Source organism: Selaginella moellendorffii, unplaced genomic scaffold (assembly GCF_000143415.4).
Source record: "Selaginella moellendorffii unplaced genomic scaffold, v1.0 SELMOscaffold_63, whole genome shotgun sequence".
NCBI lineage: Eukaryota > Viridiplantae > Streptophyta > Lycopodiopsida > Selaginellales > Selaginellaceae > Selaginella > Selaginella moellendorffii.
In genome coordinates this window covers 1100994-1119715 of record NW_003314324.1, presented here as the reverse complement: position 1 = coordinate 1119715, position 18722 = coordinate 1100994, and the positions used below count along the sequence as shown (strand labels likewise).

The 18722-nt window shown below is 48.6% G+C and overlaps 7 protein-coding genes across 13 annotated transcripts; 3 read left to right on the top strand and 4 right to left on the bottom strand.

Moving 5' to 3' along the window:
• Window positions 1–2676: 2676 nt before the first annotated feature.
• Window positions 2677–4317, top strand: LOC9644771 (allene oxide synthase). Its single transcript, XM_002984690.2, has one exon. The coding sequence runs from the start codon at window positions 2761–2763 to the stop codon at window positions 4216–4218; it is 1458 nt and encodes a 485-aa protein (XP_002984736.1). The 5' UTR covers window positions 2677–2760; the 3' UTR covers window positions 4219–4317.
• A 335-nt stretch (window positions 4318–4652) lies between these two features.
• Window positions 4653–6865, bottom strand: LOC9644770 (probable polyol transporter 6). Its single transcript, XM_024689672.1, has 3 exons — window positions 6766–6865; window positions 6389–6712; window positions 4653–6335 (listed from the first exon to the last, which is right to left on the bottom strand). Exons 2-3 carry the CDS (start codon window positions 6585–6587, stop codon window positions 4729–4731), a joined length of 1806 nt encoding a protein of 601 aa, XP_024545440.1. The 5' UTR covers window positions 6588–6712; window positions 6766–6865; the 3' UTR covers window positions 4653–4728.
• Window positions 6866–6939: 74 nt separating this feature from the next.
• Window positions 6940–10620, bottom strand: LOC9644996 (ribonucleoside-diphosphate reductase large subunit). Its single transcript, XM_002984592.2, has 17 exons — window positions 10364–10620; window positions 10078–10309; window positions 9945–10006; window positions 9805–9892; window positions 9475–9738; window positions 9178–9418; window positions 9031–9107; window positions 8807–8977; window positions 8659–8751; window positions 8380–8607; window positions 8165–8329; window positions 7998–8117; window positions 7744–7946; window positions 7545–7694; window positions 7350–7497; window positions 7207–7290; window positions 6940–7157 (listed from the first exon to the last, which is right to left on the bottom strand). Exons 2-17 carry the CDS (start codon window positions 10303–10305, stop codon window positions 7068–7070), a joined length of 2412 nt encoding a protein of 803 aa, XP_002984638.1. The 5' UTR covers window positions 10306–10309; window positions 10364–10620; the 3' UTR covers window positions 6940–7067.
• Window positions 10621–10668: 48 nt separating this feature from the next.
• On the top strand, window positions 10669–11834 carry LOC9644769 (haloacid dehalogenase-like hydrolase domain-containing protein At2g33255). 2 transcript variants are annotated; one of them, XM_024689805.1, is made up of 6 exons: window positions 10669–10951; window positions 11038–11080; window positions 11137–11197; window positions 11251–11388; window positions 11443–11665; window positions 11722–11834. In XM_024689805.1, the coding sequence occupies exons 1-5, from the start codon at window positions 10684–10686 to the stop codon at window positions 11632–11634; spliced, it is 702 nt and encodes a 233-aa protein (XP_024545573.1). In that variant the 5' UTR covers window positions 10669–10683; the 3' UTR covers window positions 11635–11665; window positions 11722–11834. The 2 variants fall into 2 exon arrangements, with proteins under 2 accessions (XP_024545573.1, XP_002984735.2); XM_002984689.2 differs by having other exon boundaries at window positions 11443–11793.
• Window positions 11688–13793, bottom strand: LOC9644995 (GATA transcription factor 24). Of its 3 annotated transcripts, XM_024689804.1 has the most exons (9): window positions 13747–13793; window positions 13513–13682; window positions 12948–13375; window positions 12771–12857; window positions 12557–12690; window positions 12333–12467; window positions 12163–12268; window positions 12028–12108; window positions 11692–11934 (listed from the first exon to the last, which is right to left on the bottom strand). In XM_024689804.1, exons 3-9 carry the CDS (start codon window positions 13299–13301, stop codon window positions 11899–11901), a joined length of 933 nt encoding a protein of 310 aa, XP_024545572.1. In that variant the 5' UTR covers window positions 13302–13375; window positions 13513–13682; window positions 13747–13793; the 3' UTR covers window positions 11692–11898. The 3 variants fall into 3 exon arrangements, with proteins under 3 accessions (XP_002984637.1, XP_024545572.1, XP_024545571.1); XM_002984591.2 differs by lacking the exon at window positions 13747–13793 and having other exon boundaries at window positions 11688–11934; window positions 12028–12099; window positions 13513–13739; XM_024689803.1 differs by lacking the exon at window positions 13747–13793 and having other exon boundaries at window positions 13513–13739.
• A 186-nt stretch (window positions 13794–13979) lies between these two features.
• LOC9644768 (SWR1 complex subunit 2) lies at window positions 13980–16110 on the top strand. Of its 2 annotated transcripts, XM_002984688.2 has the most exons (11): window positions 13980–14030; window positions 14078–14147; window positions 14203–14277; window positions 14333–14367; window positions 14439–14697; window positions 14778–14850; window positions 14898–15017; window positions 15077–15145; window positions 15242–15284; window positions 15369–15434; window positions 15537–16110. In XM_002984688.2, exons 1-11 carry the CDS (start codon window positions 13987–13989, stop codon window positions 15922–15924), a joined length of 1242 nt encoding a protein of 413 aa, XP_002984734.1. In that variant the 5' UTR covers window positions 13980–13986; the 3' UTR covers window positions 15925–16110. The 2 variants fall into 2 exon arrangements, with proteins under 2 accessions (XP_002984734.1, XP_024545569.1); XM_024689801.1 differs by having other exon boundaries at window positions 15077–15284.
• Window positions 15323–18509, bottom strand: LOC9644767 (probable serine/threonine-protein kinase PBL7). Of its 3 annotated transcripts, none has more exons than XR_002994189.1 (5): window positions 17932–18509; window positions 17643–17836; window positions 16950–17585; window positions 16101–16872; window positions 15323–16030 (listed from the first exon to the last, which is right to left on the bottom strand). XR_002994189.1 is itself a non-coding variant. In XM_024689796.1 (5 exons), exons 1-5 carry the CDS (start codon window positions 18062–18064, stop codon window positions 16162–16164), a joined length of 1620 nt encoding a protein of 539 aa, XP_024545564.1. In that variant the 5' UTR covers window positions 18065–18508; the 3' UTR covers window positions 16076–16161. The 3 variants fall into 3 exon arrangements, 2 of the variants coding, with proteins under 2 accessions (XP_024545564.1, XP_024545563.1); XM_024689796.1 differs by lacking the exon at window positions 15323–16030 and having other exon boundaries at window positions 16076–16872; window positions 16950–17341; window positions 17396–17585; window positions 17932–18508; XM_024689795.1 differs by lacking the exon at window positions 15323–16030 and having other exon boundaries at window positions 16076–16872.
• Between the last annotated feature and the right edge of the window lie 213 nt (window positions 18510–18722).

Here is an 18722-nt window from a genome sequence, read left to right as displayed (position 1 = left end):
CTGGAAGAAAACTTTGTGTATAAAGACTATGTCCATACTAATGGTTTTTCCAAAGGAATTTTTTTTAGAAAAACCAATGGATATACCTAGATAATCCAAGGTTGCGAACGAGGATTTTTAGTAGCTTTCTTATAAAAATTGTTAAAATGTTTTATTTTAAATAAGTCAACTCTCTATGCTCCCTCTCCGGCCGCCGCTGCTCCACTGCGTTCATTTCTATTGCTTCAAGATCAAGGATTCGTTCTTCCGGAGCCTCCTGTAAAAAACTTGCTTGCATCTAAAGAATGTGATGCACGCGACCACTGGAACAAAGATTGCAGTGGAGCACCATGCAAGTATGAGGCTGCTGGATTTATAGACCGACTCGCCCTTGACAACAACGAGAACTTCAACCCCTCGCTTTGTGATTGGAACTTGGTCTACCAGCAGCCCCCAGGTCGCAAATTTCCTCTCCCTCTGAAGCTCGGCAGGGGTGACGGCAATCACAGCAGAGTAAGATGCAACCGAGATGCTCACACAAAGCATCAATGTCTTCCATCGCCGGAAATTCGTCAAGTTCGTGAAGAGCCTGAGCTGGAGATTGATGAAAGTGCTGCCACGACGGCTATGAAGGCACTGGGAAGAGCTACTGCTGCCACCCAGAAATCCGACGCTGGATGATTGAGATCCAGGGCCGAGTTCTGCACTTGAATGTAAGAATTCTTGACGTGAGACATGAAAGATCCCAGAACGTCGACACGTGTCGTGGTGGTCATCAAGTCGACTGACGAGGTAATGGAATTGCTGCTTGAGGAGTTGTCAACTCCAAGAAGGCAAAGGTTTCTGCGTGGCCTACTCGCAAAGACGACTCGCTGGGACATGTCGAATCCTGCTGCTTCTGGAGCTGTCTTGACCCTGAAATTCGTCCATGGATCAAAATCTCTCCCCCTGAGCTTTACAATGCTTCGGTTGAAAGTTTGTGGATCTAGCTCCATCCCCTTGCAGAAACCGAGGCCAGTCGCATTGGCACGATCAGGATCGATGTTTCTCAAAGTCATCCCGCTTGACTTTTCGAGATGCGTGTTCCAGTTGGGAATTGTCAAAACTTTGGATCCAAGAAAATATTTCATTTATGTGTAGCACGAGTTTTAATGTAAACTTAACTGGGCATAGGAATTAAAATCACCCTGTTTTGCAAGCTAGCAACTTCTTGTCAGATTCTTCATCATACATTCGTTGCTGCCCAACATGCCCCCGCTTTCTTCATGGCTCCCATCCACTTCCAAGTGCTGGTGAGCACTTCCCACGTCCTCATACTTGAGAGCCGTCACCGCCGTGGATGAAGAAAGCTCCACAAACTCTGGCGATCCCCAGAGATCTCTTCCAAACTTTTTCCTTTGACCAGAAAGTAGATGAACACCGTGATGCCCGCGAAGAGAAAGAACATTCCGGCCAGTGACAGTGCCTCGGAGATGCTCGAGAATGTGAGCCCGATGCTGCCGCTAACCAGCAGTCCCAGGCTCACGGCTCGGAGTTTATAGATTAAAATAAATATTCTACTAGTTAGGATTTGGATGGGGCTATATATATATATAAACACTAATAATTACGTTTGGTTTGCTTAATAGTAGTATTATTCATATTTATTAATCAAACCAATTACTACTTTTTAGGTTGGACAAATCGTTTTCGGAATTTCTTTTGTTCCTCATAAATTAGATTACTTTATTGCATAAAGGAGTGATTATGGAAGGGTAATTATGTTGTGGTATTTGGGATAGTAATGGATATACTTAAAATATGCTTGGATATTCTAGGATTTTAATCATTTAGAAACAAGGATGGTAGTGAATATATTTAGAATATACTTAGATATTCTAGAATATTCTATTATCTAATGGTTGTTATTCATTTAGATTAATCTTGTATTTATAATTTATAAACTTTCTTAAACCTTTTCTAGTATATTATTTTTTATTCTATCATCTAATTATTGATATGAAATAAGATTAATCTTGTGTTTATAAATTACAAACATGCTTATAATTATAAACATTATTTGATCAATTGGATTAATAAGTAATAATAACACTACTATTAAGCAAACCAAGCATTGCTACATGCAACGTGTAGCAATTAGTTTTTTATATTGCATACTTACTTTTTTATGCTGCATAAAAACCTAAAAAAAGTCCAAACTATTGAAATGATTTCTTTATAATATTTTAACCCTTATTCTCTGCACGTTTTTTTCTGGAGGAATAACCAAACTGACCGTGACATCCTGCCAAAATATACAAGAGGGGCCTATCCTGTATATTGTATTGCTTGTTATCTGTTTTCATTTTGGCTTTTAAGCTTGGTCCCTGTGGATGACCTCTCTCGTTTGGACCCAGGCTCTTCATGCTTGAGGAGGCAGAAGAACAACAAAGCACCATGCTGAAGATAAGTTTCAGGTCCTTGACGCGAACTGGGTATTGAAAGTAATCTGGCGAGAAGGAATCCAAGGCCTATCGATGAGACCGGATGAAGTGTCCGTATCTAGTTGACATCCCACCAAACAGCTGAAGAAGCAGCTGTCTTACATTACAGCGTTCTGATTCTGTAAGCTTGGTCCCTGTGGATGATATCTGTCGCTTGCACCCACGTTCTTCATGCTGCGGGAAACACTATAGAGACCACCTTGCTTAAAAGCCCCGAGCTTGTGCCCAACACAAGCACACCTTGTACTCAAGTAGTGTGTTCTTAGCAGCTCACACTTCACTTCTTTGCTTTGCAGTGATGAGCAACGACAGGAACCTGGAGGTGAAGCGCGACGTGCCTGGTGAATATGGCGCGCCCATACTCGGCTCCGTGCTGGATCGGCTGGACCGTTTCTACGGCAAGAATTTCTTCGAGAAGCGGAGGGACGAGTACGGGAGCACTGTCTTCCGCGTCAACATGCCCCCTGGGCCACCTTTCTTCCCCGATTCCAAAGTCATTGCGCTGCTGGATCAGAAGAGCTTCCCTGTCCTGTTCGATCTCACTAAGGTGAGTAAGAAGAATGTGTTCACCGGCACCTACGTCCCGAGCACCGGATTCACGGGCGGCTACCGCGTGCTGTCCTATCTCGGACAGGAGGAGCCCAAGCATGCGCAGCTCAAGTCGTACTGCATGGACATCCTCAGCAGCAACCACGACCGTTGGATCCCGGAGCTCCGTGCGGCAGCGGCTGCCGGGTACGCCGAGTGGGACGCCGAGCTCAACAAGCCGAAGAAGTCCGGGGGGCTGCTGGGCGGAATTGTCTCGGGGCTGCTCCCGGATGATCCACCGGAGCTCAACCCTGTGCTGGGGAAGATCGCGCTCCGATTCCTGACCAAGACGGTGCTGGACAAGGATGCAACCGACGGGAATGCGCTCACCGAGACCGGGATCAAGCTGTGGCTCGCGCCGCAGATCGCGCCGGTGCTCAACGCGGGCCTGCCCGCCGTGATCCAGGAGCCGCTGCTCCACACCGCGCCCATACCCTTCATCATCGTGGCGCCCGAGTACCAGAAGATCGTGCGCTTCTTTAAGGCCAACGGGGAGCGCGCGGTGTCGCTCGCGGTGCCGCACGGTATCGACCCCGACGAGGCCCTGCACAACCTTGTCTTCTTCATCTGTTTCAACACCTTCGGGGGGCTGACCATTCTGTGGCCCGCGCTGTTCAAGAATGTGAGCGACTTTGACGAGTTTGACCTGCAGGCGGAGCTGCGGGAGGAGGTGCGGCGTGCCGTGGGCCGCGGCGGCGTGGACGCCGCGGCACTGGGCGCCATGCCGCTGCTGCAGTCCACGGTGTACGAGGTGCTGCGCATCGAGCCCCCGGTACAGTCGCAGTACGGCAAGGCCAAGGTGGACTTTGTCCTTGAGACGCACGTCGAGGCGTTCAAGATCAAGGCCGGGGAGATGCTGTACGGGTACCAGCCGCTGGTGACGCGCGACCCGGTGGTGTTTGAGGAGCCCGAGAAGTTCAAGCCTCGGAGGTTCATGGGGGAGGAGGGGCAGCGCCTGCTGGAGCATGTTTTCTGGTCGAATGGCCCCGAGACGAGCTCGCCGAGCGTGGACAACAAGCAGTGCCCCGGGAAGAACTTTGTGGTGTTGGTTACGCGGATCTTGTTTGCGGATTTCTTCCTGCACTACGATTCGTTCAAGCTTGGGGATGCGTCCATCAGCGGTACCTCTTCGGTCTATCCTTTCACCGAGCTCAAGAAGCGAGCATGAAATGAAATGCACTAGTGTGTATGTCTATATCAGCTTGTATGCAACTTTAATAAAACTGAGGATTACGTAAATATAAATAAATAGATACTTGTGTTTATAGTTGGAGATTTGGAAGAAAATGGAAGTTATCATTCAAGCATTTGTTTCCATGGAACTTTTGGGAGAGAAGGGAAATTGCCATTCAAGCACTTGCTATATGTTTCCATCTAGGAATTGGGGGATGAGCAATGCCCTCTAGTTCCATAATACTTGCTGCCGTGTCAATGTTGGGTGGGAAAGACAAACCCTAACCGCATGTCAGTCGTATATGACTTGTGATAATAAATCCCGACAATACTTTTATTTACACCTTTTCAATTGCACACAATCACCTTTTGATTTGTTGTTAACTCTCTTTTAAGAAAACGTCTTTGGAATCCTGGCCAACACAAAACTTTTGGATTTGAATTTTATTTAACAATTTTGTTAAAATAAAAATACCCAAATTCTGAATCATCCGAAACACTTGGTTCAAACATTGCCCTGTTTCGCAGCAATCAACTTGACTTTAGCTAGCAGCTTCTTGTGAGATTCTTCATCATACATTCCCTGCTGCCCAAGCCGCCCACCACCTTCTTCATGGCTCCCCTCCACTTCCAAGTGCTCGTGAGGAGCACTCCCCACGTCCTCGTACTTGAAAGATTGGCCTCCCGCCACCGCCGTGGATGAAGAAAGCTCCACAAGCTCTGGCGATCCAGCGAGCATCCCCTCCCGCTCAAACATCCCAGCGATCTCCTCCAAACTCTTCCCCTTGGTCTCGGGAACCAGAAAGTAGATGAACACCACCGACGCTGCCGCGATGCCCGCGAAGAGAAAGAACGTCCCGGCCAGTGACAGTGCCTCGGAGATGCTCAAGAACGTGAGCCCGATGGTGCCGCTAACCAGCCGGTTGACGAGCAGTCCCAGGCTCACGGCTTGAGCTCGGAGCCTGAGAGGAAACACCTCGGAGTTTAGAACCATGTTGATCGGCCCGAATCCCACCGAGAAGGAAGCCATGAAGACGCATATGGCGGTGATGATCAGAGCTAGAGCTACGTCCGAGCTTCCTCCGGGGGATTTAGCTGTAGACTGGACTGGAAGGTGGCGATGCTTGCTTGGATCCATGGCACTGTCGTAGAAGACAAAGCCGAGAGCCACTGTCGCCAGTGACGCTGCCATCCCGACGCTGCTCGCGAGAAGCAGTGGCCTCCGGCCGACTTTATCCAGCAAAGACGTTGCCACGAGAATGAAAGCCGTCTTGGTGAATCCTACCGCCACTGTGGTTCCTAGAACTCCTGCTTTGCTTGTGATCCCGGCCTGGTTAAAGACCGCTGGGCTGTAGTACACGAGAGCGTCGATCCCTGAGGCTTGCTGGAAGAACTGGATACCCAAGGCCACGATGACCATCCTTCTCACGGATGGAACCGGCCACAGAAGCTCGTTCCAGACTCCTTCCCCTTGGCTCTTGCCGGCTTGCTGGTTGAGCTTCGCGGCTGCCATTATATCCGCCAGCCTTTCATCCGCTTCCTGCTTGCTTCTCGAGGTCTTAAGAAGGACCACTTCCGCCTCGGGTATTCTGCTTTGCATGACGAGCCACCTCGGCGATTCTGGCATGAAAAGAACACCAACGGCCAGAACGATCGCTGGGATGCATCCTGCCCCGAGCATCAGCCTCCAGCTGAGTCCCGCAGACAATCCCGACAGTAAGTAGCTGACAATGTATCCCAGCAGTATTCCCACGTTGATAAATATCTCTGGAAACGAAACCAAAGCACCCCTGCTTGCTGCTGGTGCCAACTCTGCAGTGTAGACTGGTGCTATCATAAGCCCGAATCCTACTCCTATCCCTGCCACTATACGGCCACCCAGCAAGATACCAAAATTTGGAGCCAGCCCCATCACCCCTGCTCCGAGAAAGAATATGACGGAAGCTATTGCCATTGTTTTCTTTCGGCCAATGGAGTCCGAAAGCCTGCCTGCTAAAACTCCGCCGACTAAAGATATCAAGTTTAGCGAGCCTACCAGAACCTCTTCCTGTAGCTCATGAATTTTCAGATCCTCCTTTATGAACAAGACTGCTCCGCTCATGATACCAATGTCTGGAAGACACAAAGTTAAAACTCAATGCTAAGTAAAGAAACAAAACACATACCATATCCAAGTAGCACAGAATTCAGAGATGCCAAAAGGGCGCACCAAACAACGTATCGATAAAAATGCTTCCCTGATTCTGTGCTAGTCGACAACAGCTGATACGTGCTTGTCTGCTTCGAGCCATCGTTCATCAGGAGGCCTGTATCCTGTGTAAACCCCCTTGAATCTGCAGGCTCGCTTCTGCTCAAGCCTTCCATCTTTCTGATGAGTGTGAGAGAGATCTAAACTCTCCACGGAGAAATTAACCAGACAGATCTATGTCCTACTATCAGTCGCTGGGCGTACCTCACGGCCGAGAGATCCAGTAATCGCATCTTCGTCGCTGCTTAAGAAACTAGATGAGAAACGAAAATTGAAAGACATAAGTATACTCACAGAGAGGCCGATCAAGGTTATTACTGTTCACACCCACAAAGACGATGACCGCTGAGCTACGCTGCGTGAAATAAAGCGATTAAAACCCCAAAGAGGACAGTTTTATAAGGATAAACGCATCAGTCTCTTCTTTCTAGTCACCTGTAACTGGCGTCAACGCTCACACCCAAAAGGGATCCCAAAAATTCGGAACAGGATTTCTTACCTCAAATATCATATACAGGCCTTCGAGTGTAGATTACTGAGCACTAAGTTAGAGCTCTGCTGGCCTACGTAGCGTAAAACACATTCTAAACATGTACCTAGCTACCACACGCTAAGCAGTTCTCACGATTCTCGAGTGAGCAAACCATCTGCGCTAATAGCTCTTCGTCGGTTGTCTTTGTAGGACTCTGGTACAGAAGATAAGGTTAGATAAAACCGTAGAAAATAGAATCCTACCTTTAACGAGGCCGTATCGACAGTGAACTTGATAGCGTCCGCAGCAGCTTGCGATCGTAGATAGTACATACCAGTCTTTAGGCCCTGAAATTAATTTCGTTGAAGACAGGCATAGAAAACGCTAATATGCTGAGTGTCCTTACCCCTGACCATGCGTGGAAGTGTAGTGAAGTCAATTTGGTCGTTGTGGGCTGCTCCATATGAATGTTCAGGCTTTGGCTTTGGTCAATGTATGCTCCGCGTTCCACAGCCATATCAACGATCGTCCGTTGCTTGATCTCCCATACAGTCCTGATTGACTTGGTTCAGAAAGAATAAAAACTTGTCCACAAACAAACCGGTATATTTGTTTAAGATCGTCCGGTATCCCTTCGATGCTCTGAATGGAGCCATTATAAGCCATTACTTTGTTCTTCAGATCCGGTGTCCATATTCCCAAATCGGTCAAATCGTTCAGCAAATGCTTGTTAACCACAACAAATTCACCACTGTGGCAGGCAACATAAGTATCACAGCTGATACAGAAAGAAGGCATACCTTAGAACGCGTCGAGTGTAAATATTGGATGTATAAGGCTCAAAACACTCGTTGTTTCCAAGAATTTGGCTTGTTGATGCTGTCGGCATTGGAGCAACAAGTAAGGAATTGCGTACTCCATGGCGGGCGACCATTTCCTTCAAGGCTGCCCAATCCCAACGACCAGACGGTATAACGTTCCACATATCTGGTTGAAAGACTCCCTGGAAAGACAAAGCATTGATACAGAAAAAGATAATACTCACTACCCGAACCTTACTGACTGGACTTCCAGGATATGTTTCATAAACTCCATATAATTCTGCCAGAATGCTTGACGTTTTCATGGCATGATAATAGATCGTCTCAAAAATGTCTTTGTTCAGATCACGAGCCTGTAAAAGAGAAAACGTAAGACGGCCACAAGAAAAAAACGTTGTACCTCTTCGGAGTCGAATGGGAGCCCAAGGAGAATAAATGCGTCAGCTAATCCTTGGACACCAATCCCAATTGGACGATGTCGAAGATTTGAACGCTTTGCTGTGTCAACTGGGTAGTAGTTGATGTCAATAATCTTGTTTAAGTTTTCAGTCACTACTGTTGTCACCTGGAAACAATCTCCAAGTTGATGTTAGAGAATCATGAAAGCTGTGTTACCTCAGCCAGTTTGTGGAAATCAAAAACTCTATTTTTGCATCCCTTGCTACCGACCAGTTTCGTTTCCGAGTTTATTCCTTGTTCACGAACAAACCGAGGTAACGCAATGGATGCAAGGTTACACACGGCTGTCTCAGAGGGACTGGTATATTCCACAATCTCAGTGCAGAGATTTGAGCACTTGATAGTCCCCAGATTTTGTTGATTGCTCTTCCTGTTGCAAGTATCCTGAAACGGAAAAAAGCGTCAGAAATAAGAAGACACTCCTTGAGTTCACACCTTAAAAACCATGTACGGATTGCCAGTTTCCATCTGAGATTCCAAAATTGCAAACCAAAGTTTCTGAGCTGATAAGGAACGTTTAGCTCTCCCCTGATAAACACCGCAAAAATTAAGCTCATAAAAGAAGTAGAGCAAGGAGACTGACCTCCCTTTCATATCTCGTGTACAAGCTTTCAAACTCCTCACCCCAGCAGTCAGCCAATCCAGGAGCCTCGTTCGGACAAAACAAAGACCAATCGCTATTGCTCCTAACTCGTTCCATGAAAAGATCAGGAATCCAGAGGCCATAGAACAAATCACGGGCACGGTTCTCCTCCTGTGCGTTGATGCAAGAAACTAAAAATGAATTGCAGGACAAAAAGACACTACCTTCCCGTGGTTTTTCTTAAGATCAAGCCAATCAAACACATCTGCATGCCACGGTTCCAAATAGATCGCAAAAGCTCCTGCATGTGGTAAAAAACGAAACAAAAGTAATAATGATGATTATAAATGTTGAAAAGCTGTACATGATACCTTTCCTCTTGCCTCCCCCTTGATCGACATAGCGAGCGGTATCATTGAACACTCGAAGCATAGGAACAATCCCGTTCGACGTGCCGTTCGTTCCACGGATATAACTGTTAGTGGCGCGAATATTATGGACAGAGAGGCCGATACCCCCGGCTGACTTGCTGATTACTGCACACTCCTTCAGGGTATCATAAATGCCTTCAATGCTATCCTCCTTCATGCAGAGAAGGAAGCAGCTACTAAGCTGTAGAAGTCACAGTTAGAAGTAAACTACAAAAGGAGAATCACGAAGCAACCAACCTGAGGCCGAGGAGTCCCAGCATTAAACAGTGTTGGTGAGGCATGGGTAAACCAACGCTGAGACATGAGATGGTACGTCTTGATTGCAGCTTCAATGTCCTCCTTGTGTATGCCTACAGATACTCGCATGAGCATGTGTTGAGGCCGCTCAACGACTCTCCCGTTCACTTTCAAGAGGTATGATCTTTCGAGCGTCTTGAATCCAAAGTAGTCATAGTCGAAATCCCTGTCATAGATGATTTCGCTATCAAGCTTCGCCGCGTTCTGGACGAAAAGAGAAAGAGAAACTGATGAGAACAGAAAAGGAGAACCAATGACGGGAATACTCACTTTCATAATGATATCGTAGACATCATTAGCAATGAGAGGAGCTTTCAGTCCAGACCTCTCGTCAACGTGGCTGTACATCTCCTTCACACTGATAGCCCAGCTTTGGTTAGACAATAGAGAAATTCTCGAAGAAAACTTACGTCTCTGAGAAGGACTTTTTAGTTTTCTTGTGAAGATTCGAGACAACAATCCTGGCAGCAAGCTGTGAAAACTATAAGTAAACTGACAAAGAAAAAGGCTTGCAGAACAAACGAGAACAAGCTTCTAGCTTACAATTGCATAGTCAGGATGACTTGTAGTCATGGAAGCCGCAGTCTCGGCAGCCAATTCGTCCAGCTGACTGGTAGTAACACCCTTGTAAACCCCAGCGCATACTTTCTGTGCCACAATCACGGGATCACAGTAGTCGGGATTGAGGGAATAGCTCAGCTTCTTGAGCCGGGCGGTGATCTTGTCGAAATGCACAGCCTCTTGCTTCCCATCCCTCTTGATGACATACATTTTCCTGGATTTGCAAGGCTTAGCAACAGATCGAAGCCGCCGACACTAGAAATCTCACCTGGGAATTCTCGGACGAGCAGCGGGACCGAAATGAGCAAGGCTAGCAAGCTCGCGGAGGAATCGATTGAGCGCCTCCAAGTAACGCTCCCTCCTAAACCGCCACACGGTATAAAACCCTATAGCCGAAAAGCTTCCTCGTTGCGATATTTTCCCGCCCACATTGAAAGGAGGCACGTGGATTGCGGCGATTGGATGGCGATTTGGCGGGAGTCGCGCCGGCCGGCTACATTTCGAAATGGAATACCACCAAATCTTGGATCGTTAGAACCCTAAAAAGAAGAGGCCCATAAAAACCCTAGAAAACAGAGCTTAGGGTTTATGCGAATTTCGGCTATGGCGCTGCCCGCATTGCGCGGGACACTGCGCGGCGTCGTCTTCGATATGGACGGCACTCTCACGATTCCAGTGATCGATTTCCCGGCGCTGTACAGGGCGGTCCTGGGGAGCCGGCATCAGCCGAGCTCGGACAAGGCGATCGATATTTTGCACGAGATTGAGCAGTGGAGCCCGGAGGAGCAGCAGCGCGCCTATGCGACGATTGCCGAGTACGAGAAGGAGGGATTGGACAAGCTCCAATTCATGCCTGGTAAGCGCTCACAGATTTGGATTTGGAATTTGGCTTGGACAAGCTCCAATTCGGGAAATTTCAGTTCTCTGTTCTTGTGTGTGTAGGAGCGAAGGAGCTGTGTGACTTCATCGACGAGAAGAAGCTCAAGTAAGTAACGTGAAGCTTGTTAGTTCTTCCCTAAGTTTTTGAGCAGTAAATCGCAGGAGGGGATTGATCACTCGCAACGTCAAGGCTGCTGTCGATTACTTCCATGCTAGATTCGAGGTGCTCTATCCTTTTCTCTCTTCGATCGTAGCTAATTACTCACTTCCTCGCAGAAACCACACTTTAGCCCAGCTCTAAGCAGAGAATTCCGTCCATACAAACCAAATCCGGCCCCGCTCCTCCACATCTGTAGCGCATGGGGAGTTCCCCCGCACGAAGTTCTCATGGTTGGAGACCATCCAAAAGATGATGTAAGTTCCTCTCGATTTCTATCTATTGCTTCTGAAGTTCATAAGTTCTTGTAGATTGTTTGTGGCAACAAGGCTGGAACAGCGACTTGTCTCTTGGATCAAGACGACAAATACATCGTCTCGCATCTGTCTTTGCTCCAACGCCCCACTTTCAAGGTGAGATCTCTGGCAGAAGTTCTCACGCTACTCCAGGAAAAGTTCGATCTCAAGTCTGGGCCAGAGACTGAGGCCACCACAACGCCGTAAAACAAATCGCTTGGATTCCAACTCCAATAAGGTTGTATCAAGGATTTTTACAATGGATACCATGGAAACTGACTTTTTCCATGTTAGTACATTTGGTTTCATGGCAACAAGTTACAGCAAGAACAGGAGAATCTATAATTTTAAGTATGCTTCTATGAACACATTCGTGTACAATATTGCATCAAACAGCGAATCACCCACCTCTTCTCGTTCCTTTGCTTTGTATGGAGTTCTTATTCTCGCTTTAGAACAATGCTTTGTATCTCAGGCTGGGTCAGGTTTGTGGCCTTCTGATTCACTCTGTTACACAGACAAAGAGAAGTTAGAAGAGAGAAAAATGGAAACTTGGAGAGGAAAACTTAAGAGAAAATTGGAAACCTTGGGAGAGCTTACTTGTGTAAGAGTAGGAATCTGGAGAACGGAGCCTGGTGCTTGTGCGTTTTTGGAGAGGTCCCTCAAGACACCCTGAAACGGCTTTTGAGTTTTTAACAGCGAAACCGGGATTATAGAGAGAACTTGGGTGTCTACCTTATTGGCCCACATTAATCCGCAGGCATTGCACAACGTCCTCGGTCCAGAGGGGCCTCGTCTCATCATCGGTGTCGATCGCTCACCAGTGCCACAATGTGTGCATCTAGAGACAGAACAAAGAAAGGAAAAGATGAGGAAACTAAGTTGCAAAAGGCCAGATGACTTACAGGATTTCTGGTTGAGGAGCACCACCCGGTGGAGTGGGTTGTCCAGGTGTTGGAGGACTGCTTCCATTAGCTTTGGCTGCCGCTTCCTCCTGGAGTACCTTGGAGGACGCGAACTGACCCTTCTTCCGATGCATTCTGCCGAGAAAAGAGACACAAAAAACAAGAAGAGATTGATATTAATTGATGAAAGGCAAAGCACAACAGTTCCACCGCACACTCAATACCTCTGTGCAACTTCCTTGCGAACAGTGTAGCGGATCTTCTTGTCATAGCAGCGCTCCTTCCGCTTCTCCCGGAACCTCGTGAGCGCCGTGATTCTCTGCGGCATGTTCATTCGCGACGGGAGTTCCGAAAGGCCCTGTTTTCATTCCAAGCGATCTGTAAGCCCAGAGATATTGACACTTGGTTCGAATATACATACGAGAACAGTGGCATTACCTTCCCATAGTGGTGCCCGGGCATGCTCGCTCCAGGGAGGCTCGACTGTATCTCCCGGCCTCCCAGCAGTAGCAACACCTCTTGGACCTGCCAAAACCAAAGATCAAAATCAAGTTTTTAGTTGATCATGACACCAGGAAACCACGAGAACGAATGAAGAGCAGCAAAAAACAGTACCTTCTCTGGAGCAACTGTATCGAAGACATAAACTTCTCCTTGGTACGAGAGCGTGAGCTGGGTCGTGGCATGAGACCGTCCGGTGAGAGCCGCCGGAGGCTCTACGGGGTGACCACCATCGGAATGCATCTCCGCCTCGTCCAGGCCCTCGCCATCTTGCTCCTCGTCGTCTTGGTCCTCGATCTCAATGTCGTGGTGGTGATCGTGGAGCCCGTGGTCTTCGTGCATATGCATATGAGAGTGAGGATGGAGATGGTTTACCCCCTCGATCTCTTCTCCCACCTCATCCGTGTCGTCGACGTGCATACTGTGCACATTTTGGTGATGAGCGTGAATGTGCCCCTCAGCAGCCATTGCGCAAGAAGAAGTAAAAATAAAAAACGACCCAAAGCCGAGCTCGCTAGAACTCTAGCTGCCTTGGGCGCATCCTAGAACACAAGACAAACCAAAAGCGTTAGAACGATATTCCAAGCTCCGCGAAACGATCTAGAACCTAATAACTGCCGAGAGCTCTGTTGTCACTCTCGGAAGATTCAAACCCTAGCGATCGATCTGGCGCTCTCACCTGGAATCACACGCAAACGCAGCGCCGGTCACCAGCGCCTCTGATTCGCGTCGCGAGGAAGAAGCTAATCCGCAGCACCAGAGCCGCCAAGGCGCCAAGACGCGAAGACCTACACTGCCTCTTACCCTAACCCTGCGCCATAGCCAAGAGAGGGATACTCCCCGAAAGCTCTGTGGCAAACAAGAATGTATGTGAGAGAAGAAGAGAGGGAGAATGTGTGTGGAGCAAACGCACAGTTGGCTTTTTGCCGCCAGTTCGTGGCGTGCGTCCGATCGTGCGGCGCCGCAGATGCGGTTTTCCTGCCGCGTGCGGCGTCTTTATCCTGCGGTGGCCAATCACAAGCGGCTAAGATTAGCTTTAGAAGAATATGCTAACGTATGTCTGCCGCACGGAAGGTCCGGCGGATATTCTGGTAAGTGGACTTTCGGTGGAGAATATGCGTTGCATCTAGGGCTCTTGTTGGGATTTTGAGCTATGGAGGAATTGCCGCGCTCGGCGCGGGCGACGCGAGGGAAAAGGTGGGGGTTTTTGGGGAGATTTGCCCGGTTTTTTATCGGATTTCTAGGCTCACGAAGCTGCTGGATGATGAGGTTGAGGCGGATAACTCGTTTTGGGGCCAGGAAGCGTTCAAGGAGGTGATGATCACTGCTACATTGTGCTCTAGAGTGTTTAATTTTTGCTTCTTCGCAGGAAAACAATGATAAGGAATATCAGGAAGAGGCAGAAGAGGTTGATGAATTCGACAGTGACTTTGATCAAGACGAGGTTCGCATTCTTTGCTTTTCATTTTTCGTGTGATATTTGTATGAGGTTTTTGCAGGGACCTGAATCGGAAAACGAAGTTAAAGAAGAAAAGTAAGCTCTCTCACTCTTTCTCTTTTCGAAGAAAAGTTCTTAGCGTTTTTTTTTTCTTTTCCATTTTATAGAGAGGTTGTCAAAAAGAAGAGAAAGTTTCCCTACAAGAAGCCCGGGGCGGACAAGAAGAAAAAGAGCGTCAGCTTTCTACTGAAAAACGTTGCACGCACAGACAAGCCGAAGCCAAAGAAAAAGGCACCGCCCCGGCCAAGTGATCAGGAGGATGGCGATGGAGAAAGCGAGAGGATCATCAGAAAATCCACGAGAGTGTCCGTTGTGGCGAGGCAAGCTGAGAGAGCCGCCAAAGCAGCTTTGCAAACCACACCCAAGGTACGATTTCAGTTTTCATGCAAGCCTTCTCTTGTCTCTTGCTTGATCTTTTGCTTTTTCGTTTTCGCTGTTCTATCCAGCCAGTGAAGAGAAAACGGGAAGAAGAGAAGAAGATGTCTCAGGAAGACATGCTTCTCGAGGCAGCTCAAACAGGTACATTCGCTCCATATTTTTTCTCGACTCATTCATTACGAACGCAGAGGTTATCAATTTACAGTCTCTGGAACGCATGCTCGCTCGAGAAGAAGAAGTTAAGAAGAAGGCAATCATACAGAAAACGGTGTACAATGGTCCTCAAGTCAGATTCATTTCCAAAGGCGGTACTGCAATCTCGAGCATTTCCAAAGATCGTCTTTGTTTAACGCTCTCACACTTTCAGGATACAATGTACTGGAGTTCACCAAAGTGAGCACGCTTCCTAGCGCCATTAACTCCAAAGCAAAGCCTTGTAAACGAGTCACTCTCCTTTCTCATTCTTTCTCGTTTTCACCCTCGATTCTCACTTTCTCTCTTGTTTTTTTCCTTTTCTTCTTTTCTACGCCAGATCCCGAGAAAGCTTTATGCGTTGTAACAGGCCAGCCAGCCAGGTGAGTCATTTTTTCTCTTCTTTACAAGGACAAGCGAAAACTGGGACAAAAATCTGGTGTTTTGTTTTTTGCGTCTTTGCGCAGGTACAAAGATCCCAAGACAGGCCAGCCGTATGCCACGAAGGAAGCGTTCAAGATACTCCGCGAGAGGTAAAAAACAAAGCTCACTTTTTCTCACAGCAGCGATCGATCGACTTCGAGCATGGAGAAAGAAACTCATGCTTTTTTTCTTTTTCTTTTTCCTCGTTCCAGGTTCTCGAGAAGCGGCGACAAATCCTCGTCCACGCGGAGAGACAGCTTGGAAGAAATCCACCAGAGGAAACGGACGAAAGTCGAGACGGAGAGAGCTCCTAGTAGCCGCGCGGGCGTCGTCAAGCTCAAGTTTAAGAAATCCCCCAGTGGCAGCATGGTGTCATCGTCATCGCCGCAAGCTCTCAATCACCAGCCTCGAATCGTGGTCCCGGTTCTGCAACCCCCGCCGCCACCCATCGACTTCCACCAAGTGATCGACGAGGCCGACTTCATGCTCGAGGGACTGGACGATCTCAAGCCCGACTATAAGATCGAGGACAGCATCCTGTACGAGACCAACGAGAAGCTCGAGGCCCAGTTCACGTCCGGCTTTCCCTGGCACCACTGAAAGTAGCCGAGAACTTGGAAGAACTCTGGAAGCTATAGCCGCTCGGAGGACTTGGAAGAGCTCTGGAAGCTATAGCCGCTCGGAGAACTTAGAAGAGCTCTGGAAGCTATACAACAAGAACAAAAAAGAAAAGATCACTGTAACAGCGAGAGGGAGAGAAATGTAAATTTTAAAACCTGGCCTGCTCGTGAGGCATCAGCTCAGAGGACAAAATTCGCTCGTTCTGCTCTTCTCGCTCTAGCAATCGGTGCCACCACCACCACCACCACCACTGCCACCACCACTGCCGCCGCCGCCCCCACCACCACCCTGTGTGTTGCCTCGCTTCCTTTCCCTGTAGCTCTCCCCCCAGATCCTTGCTTCCGCCACCGCTCTCTCCCGGTCGTGATCCAAGATCTTGAATCCTTCCTTGAAGATCTTGTTGGTGCGGCTGGGGCTCATCGAGTTCCTGTCGTACATCTCCCAGTCGTCCGCCTCTCGCTGTTTGCTGCTATCGTGCAGCTTGGCTTCCTCCAGTAAGTTCCTGGGACTGTCCTCGTCTTTCACACGGACATTTGGAGATGACTTTGCGGACGATTTGGCTGTGACGCTCGGAGAATGCACGCCATTGTTCTTGCCGCGATCATCACCAGCAGCAGCAGCAGCAGCAGGAGTTGCGAGTGACAGCTTCCTCTCTTTCTCTTTGTCCTTCTCCCGCTTCTCTCTGGACGATGGTGGCGTCAGCCTGCTGTTGGAGAGAGGATGAACGCCGGGGTCGTATGTCTGGCTGGCGAGATAGTTTAGAGCGGTGACTACGTCGGCGATCAGTGGTCTCGTGCCCGCTTGCTCCTGGAGGCACATCGCAGCGACTGCCAGAGCCTGATACAGGCCGCGCATTGGATATCTGCCTTGCAACAGCGGATCCGACATGGACGGGAACTTTCTCCGGTCTTTGAACAGGGGCCTTGCCTGGATGAAAACAAAACAACGGTCAGAACAACAAGCTTTGCCACATCGTCAGTACTAAAAGTAGCAAAGCTGCGTACCCAGGCCACAAGATTGTGCTCTCCAGCTGGTCTTGAGTTGTCGATCGCCTTTCTACCTGTTATAAGCTCTAGTAGCACGACTCCAAAACTGTATACGTCCGACTTTAATGTCAACTGTCCCGTCATCGCATACTCTGGTGCACAATAGCCGTAAGTCCCCATAACTCTCGTTGAGACGTGCGTCTTGTCACCGACAGGGCCGAGCTTTGCAAGCCCGAAGTCGGAGAGCTTTGGGTGGAAATTGTTGTCAAGAAGAATGTTGGATGACTTGAAGTCCCTGTAAATCACCGGCGGATTGGCCTTGTCGTGCAGATATTCTAGACCCATCGCAGCACCAGCCGCGATCTTCATGCGCGTGTTCCAGTCGAGCGGGGCTTTCTCCGGGGGAATATCTAGCAAAAACAAGAGGAAGGTAAGCCCGTCAAGACCAAGAGAAAGTATCGTACCATGCAAGTGATCCTCCAAACACCCGAGCGGCATAAACTCGTAAACTAGCAATCTCTGATCACCGTCTGCACAGTATCCAATGAGGTTGACCAAGTTTGGATGGTGAAGCAAACTCAGCATTAAAACCTCGACCAAAAACTCTCGATTGCCTTGCAATCCGTTTCTATCCAGCTGCTTCACAGCGACTACCTGAATTCACAACAACAAACGTATAAGAAAACCGCTCTACAAAACCAATCCACAAACCTGTCCCGAATTCTCCAGTCGTCCTTTGTACACTCGCCCAAAACCACCCTCACCTAAGAGACACTCGGCCTTGAAGTTCTTCGTGGCTGCTGCAAGCTCTCGAAACGTGAAAGTCTGAGCAGCAATGGCTGGAGTGGAATCTCCGGGTGCATTTTCCTTCTTGCGATCCAAAGAAGCTGCCGGCTTCACCTTATCTATAGTAGCAAAAAAACGGAAGAAAAGCCAGAAACGTAGACATGAGATCTGGCATCCAAAACTCGAACAAAAATTAGGCATCCAGCGATCTTACCGGAGGGAATTTTTGCCAGCGACTTCTCCTTCTCCACGATCCCAGGTGCCTGTTGAGCCGTCCGAGCTCCAGGCTTGCTTCCAACCCGGCTCTCTTGCTGCTTGCCTCCTCCAAAGCAAAATATACATCCCATTTTCTCCGAGCTACGGCCTTCCGTACCACTCTCAGCAACGCATTGGAAACCCCGTCAGCTCTGGCAGATCGGACCAAGAGCAAGAAATTGCCGCCACTGCCGCGGCTCTAGAACAAGTCTTGTCCTGCCGATCCACCTGATCCGTGGCCGATCCAATGGATTCAGCGCCACGGAATTCCCATCCGCCGGCCGAAATCTCCCAGCCAGGGCGCCGATGCGAGAATCACTGCTGCTGCTCCCACCCTACCGGATTTCGGCACACCATTCGTCGCGCGGATAGATAGATTCGCGAGATGGAGTGGCGAGCTAGCGCCGCGCCCTTGCTTACTCCTCCGCTTCTTCCTCTTGGCAGCGCGCTTCACTAAACCCTAGCCGGGGAGAGGCGCTACTGTGTTACAAGGACACACTACTCCCCACACACACAAAAATGCAAAGCAGTGGGAGAACGGTTTAACCCTTTCACCGCTTTTTACCACGCGGAGGTAAAGCAAAAATGATAAAGTAATGCCCAGGAAGAAACAAAGCTACCTCGCTCTCTTTGGGACACTGCCCCCGCCGCGCACGTCCGCACGTAGTCCACGTGTCGTACTTCTATTGATTGATTAACTTATGTACTTTTTATATACATACAATGGCCATAGTATGAGTTCATGACATG

Excerpts from the sequence above, each read along its gene's own strand:
- LOC9644771 (XM_002984690.2), top strand. The coding sequence starts at position 2,761 with ATGAGCAACGACAGGAACCTGGAGGTGAAGCGCGACGTGCCTGGTGAA.
- LOC9644770 (XM_024689672.1), bottom strand. The coding sequence starts at position 6,587 with ATGGAAGGCTTGAGCAGAAGCGAGCCTGCAGATTCAAGGGGGTTTACA. Across the intron at positions 6,336-6,388 it reads TTCTGTGCTACTTGGATATG|ACATTGGTATCATGAGCGGA; the intron begins GTATGTGTTTTG and ends TGTGTCTTCCAG.
- LOC9644996 (XM_002984592.2), bottom strand. The coding sequence starts at position 10,305 with ATGTATGTCATCAAGAGGGATGGGAAGCAAGAGGCTGTGCATTTCGAC. Across the intron at positions 8,752-8,806 it reads ACACGAGATATGAAAGGGAG|GGGAGAGCTAAACGTTCCTT; the intron begins GTCAGTCTCCTT and ends GGTGTTTATCAG. Across the intron at positions 7,498-7,544 it reads GATCTTAAACAAATATACCG|GACTGTATGGGAGATCAAGC; the intron begins GTTTGTTTGTGG and ends CAAGTCAATCAG.
- LOC9644769 (XM_024689805.1), top strand. The coding sequence starts at position 10,684 with ATGCGAATTTCGGCTATGGCGCTGCCCGCATTGCGCGGGACACTGCGC. Across the intron at positions 10,952-11,037 it reads CAAGCTCCAATTCATGCCTG|GAGCGAAGGAGCTGTGTGAC; the intron begins GTAAGCGCTCAC and ends TTGTGTGTGTAG. Across the intron at positions 11,081-11,136 it reads ATCGACGAGAAGAAGCTCAA|GAGGGGATTGATCACTCGCA; the intron begins GTAAGTAACGTG and ends AGTAAATCGCAG.
- LOC9644995 (XM_024689804.1), bottom strand. The coding sequence starts at position 13,301 with ATGGCTGCTGAGGGGCACATTCACGCTCATCACCAAAATGTGCACAGT. Across the intron at positions 12,691-12,770 it reads CCGGGCACCACTATGGGAAG|GGCCTTTCGGAACTCCCGTC; the intron begins GTAATGCCACTG and ends GAATGAAAACAG. Across the intron at positions 11,935-12,027 it reads AGATTCCTACTCTTACACAA|AGTGAATCAGAAGGCCACAA; the intron begins GTAAGCTCTCCC and ends TCTGTGTAACAG.
- LOC9644768 (XM_024689801.1), top strand. The coding sequence starts at position 13,987 with ATGGAGGAATTGCCGCGCTCGGCGCGGGCGACGCGAGGGAAAAG. Across the intron at positions 14,031-14,077 it reads CGGGCGACGCGAGGGAAAAG|GCTCACGAAGCTGCTGGATG; the intron begins GTGGGGGTTTTT and ends TCGGATTTCTAG. Across the intron at positions 15,018-15,076 it reads CAGATTCATTTCCAAAGGCG|GATACAATGTACTGGAGTTC; the intron begins GTACTGCAATCT and ends TCACACTTTCAG.
- LOC9644767 (XM_024689795.1), bottom strand. The coding sequence starts at position 18,064 with ATGGGATGTATATTTTGCTTTGGAGGAGGCAAGCAGCAAGAGAGCCGG. Across the intron at positions 17,586-17,642 it reads GACTGGAGAATTCGGGACAG|GTAGTCGCTGTGAAGCAGCT; the intron begins GTTTGTGGATTG and ends TTGTGAATTCAG. Across the intron at positions 16,873-16,949 it reads AGCACAATCTTGTGGCCTGG|GCAAGGCCCCTGTTCAAAGA; the intron begins GTACGCAGCTTT and ends GTTTTCATCCAG.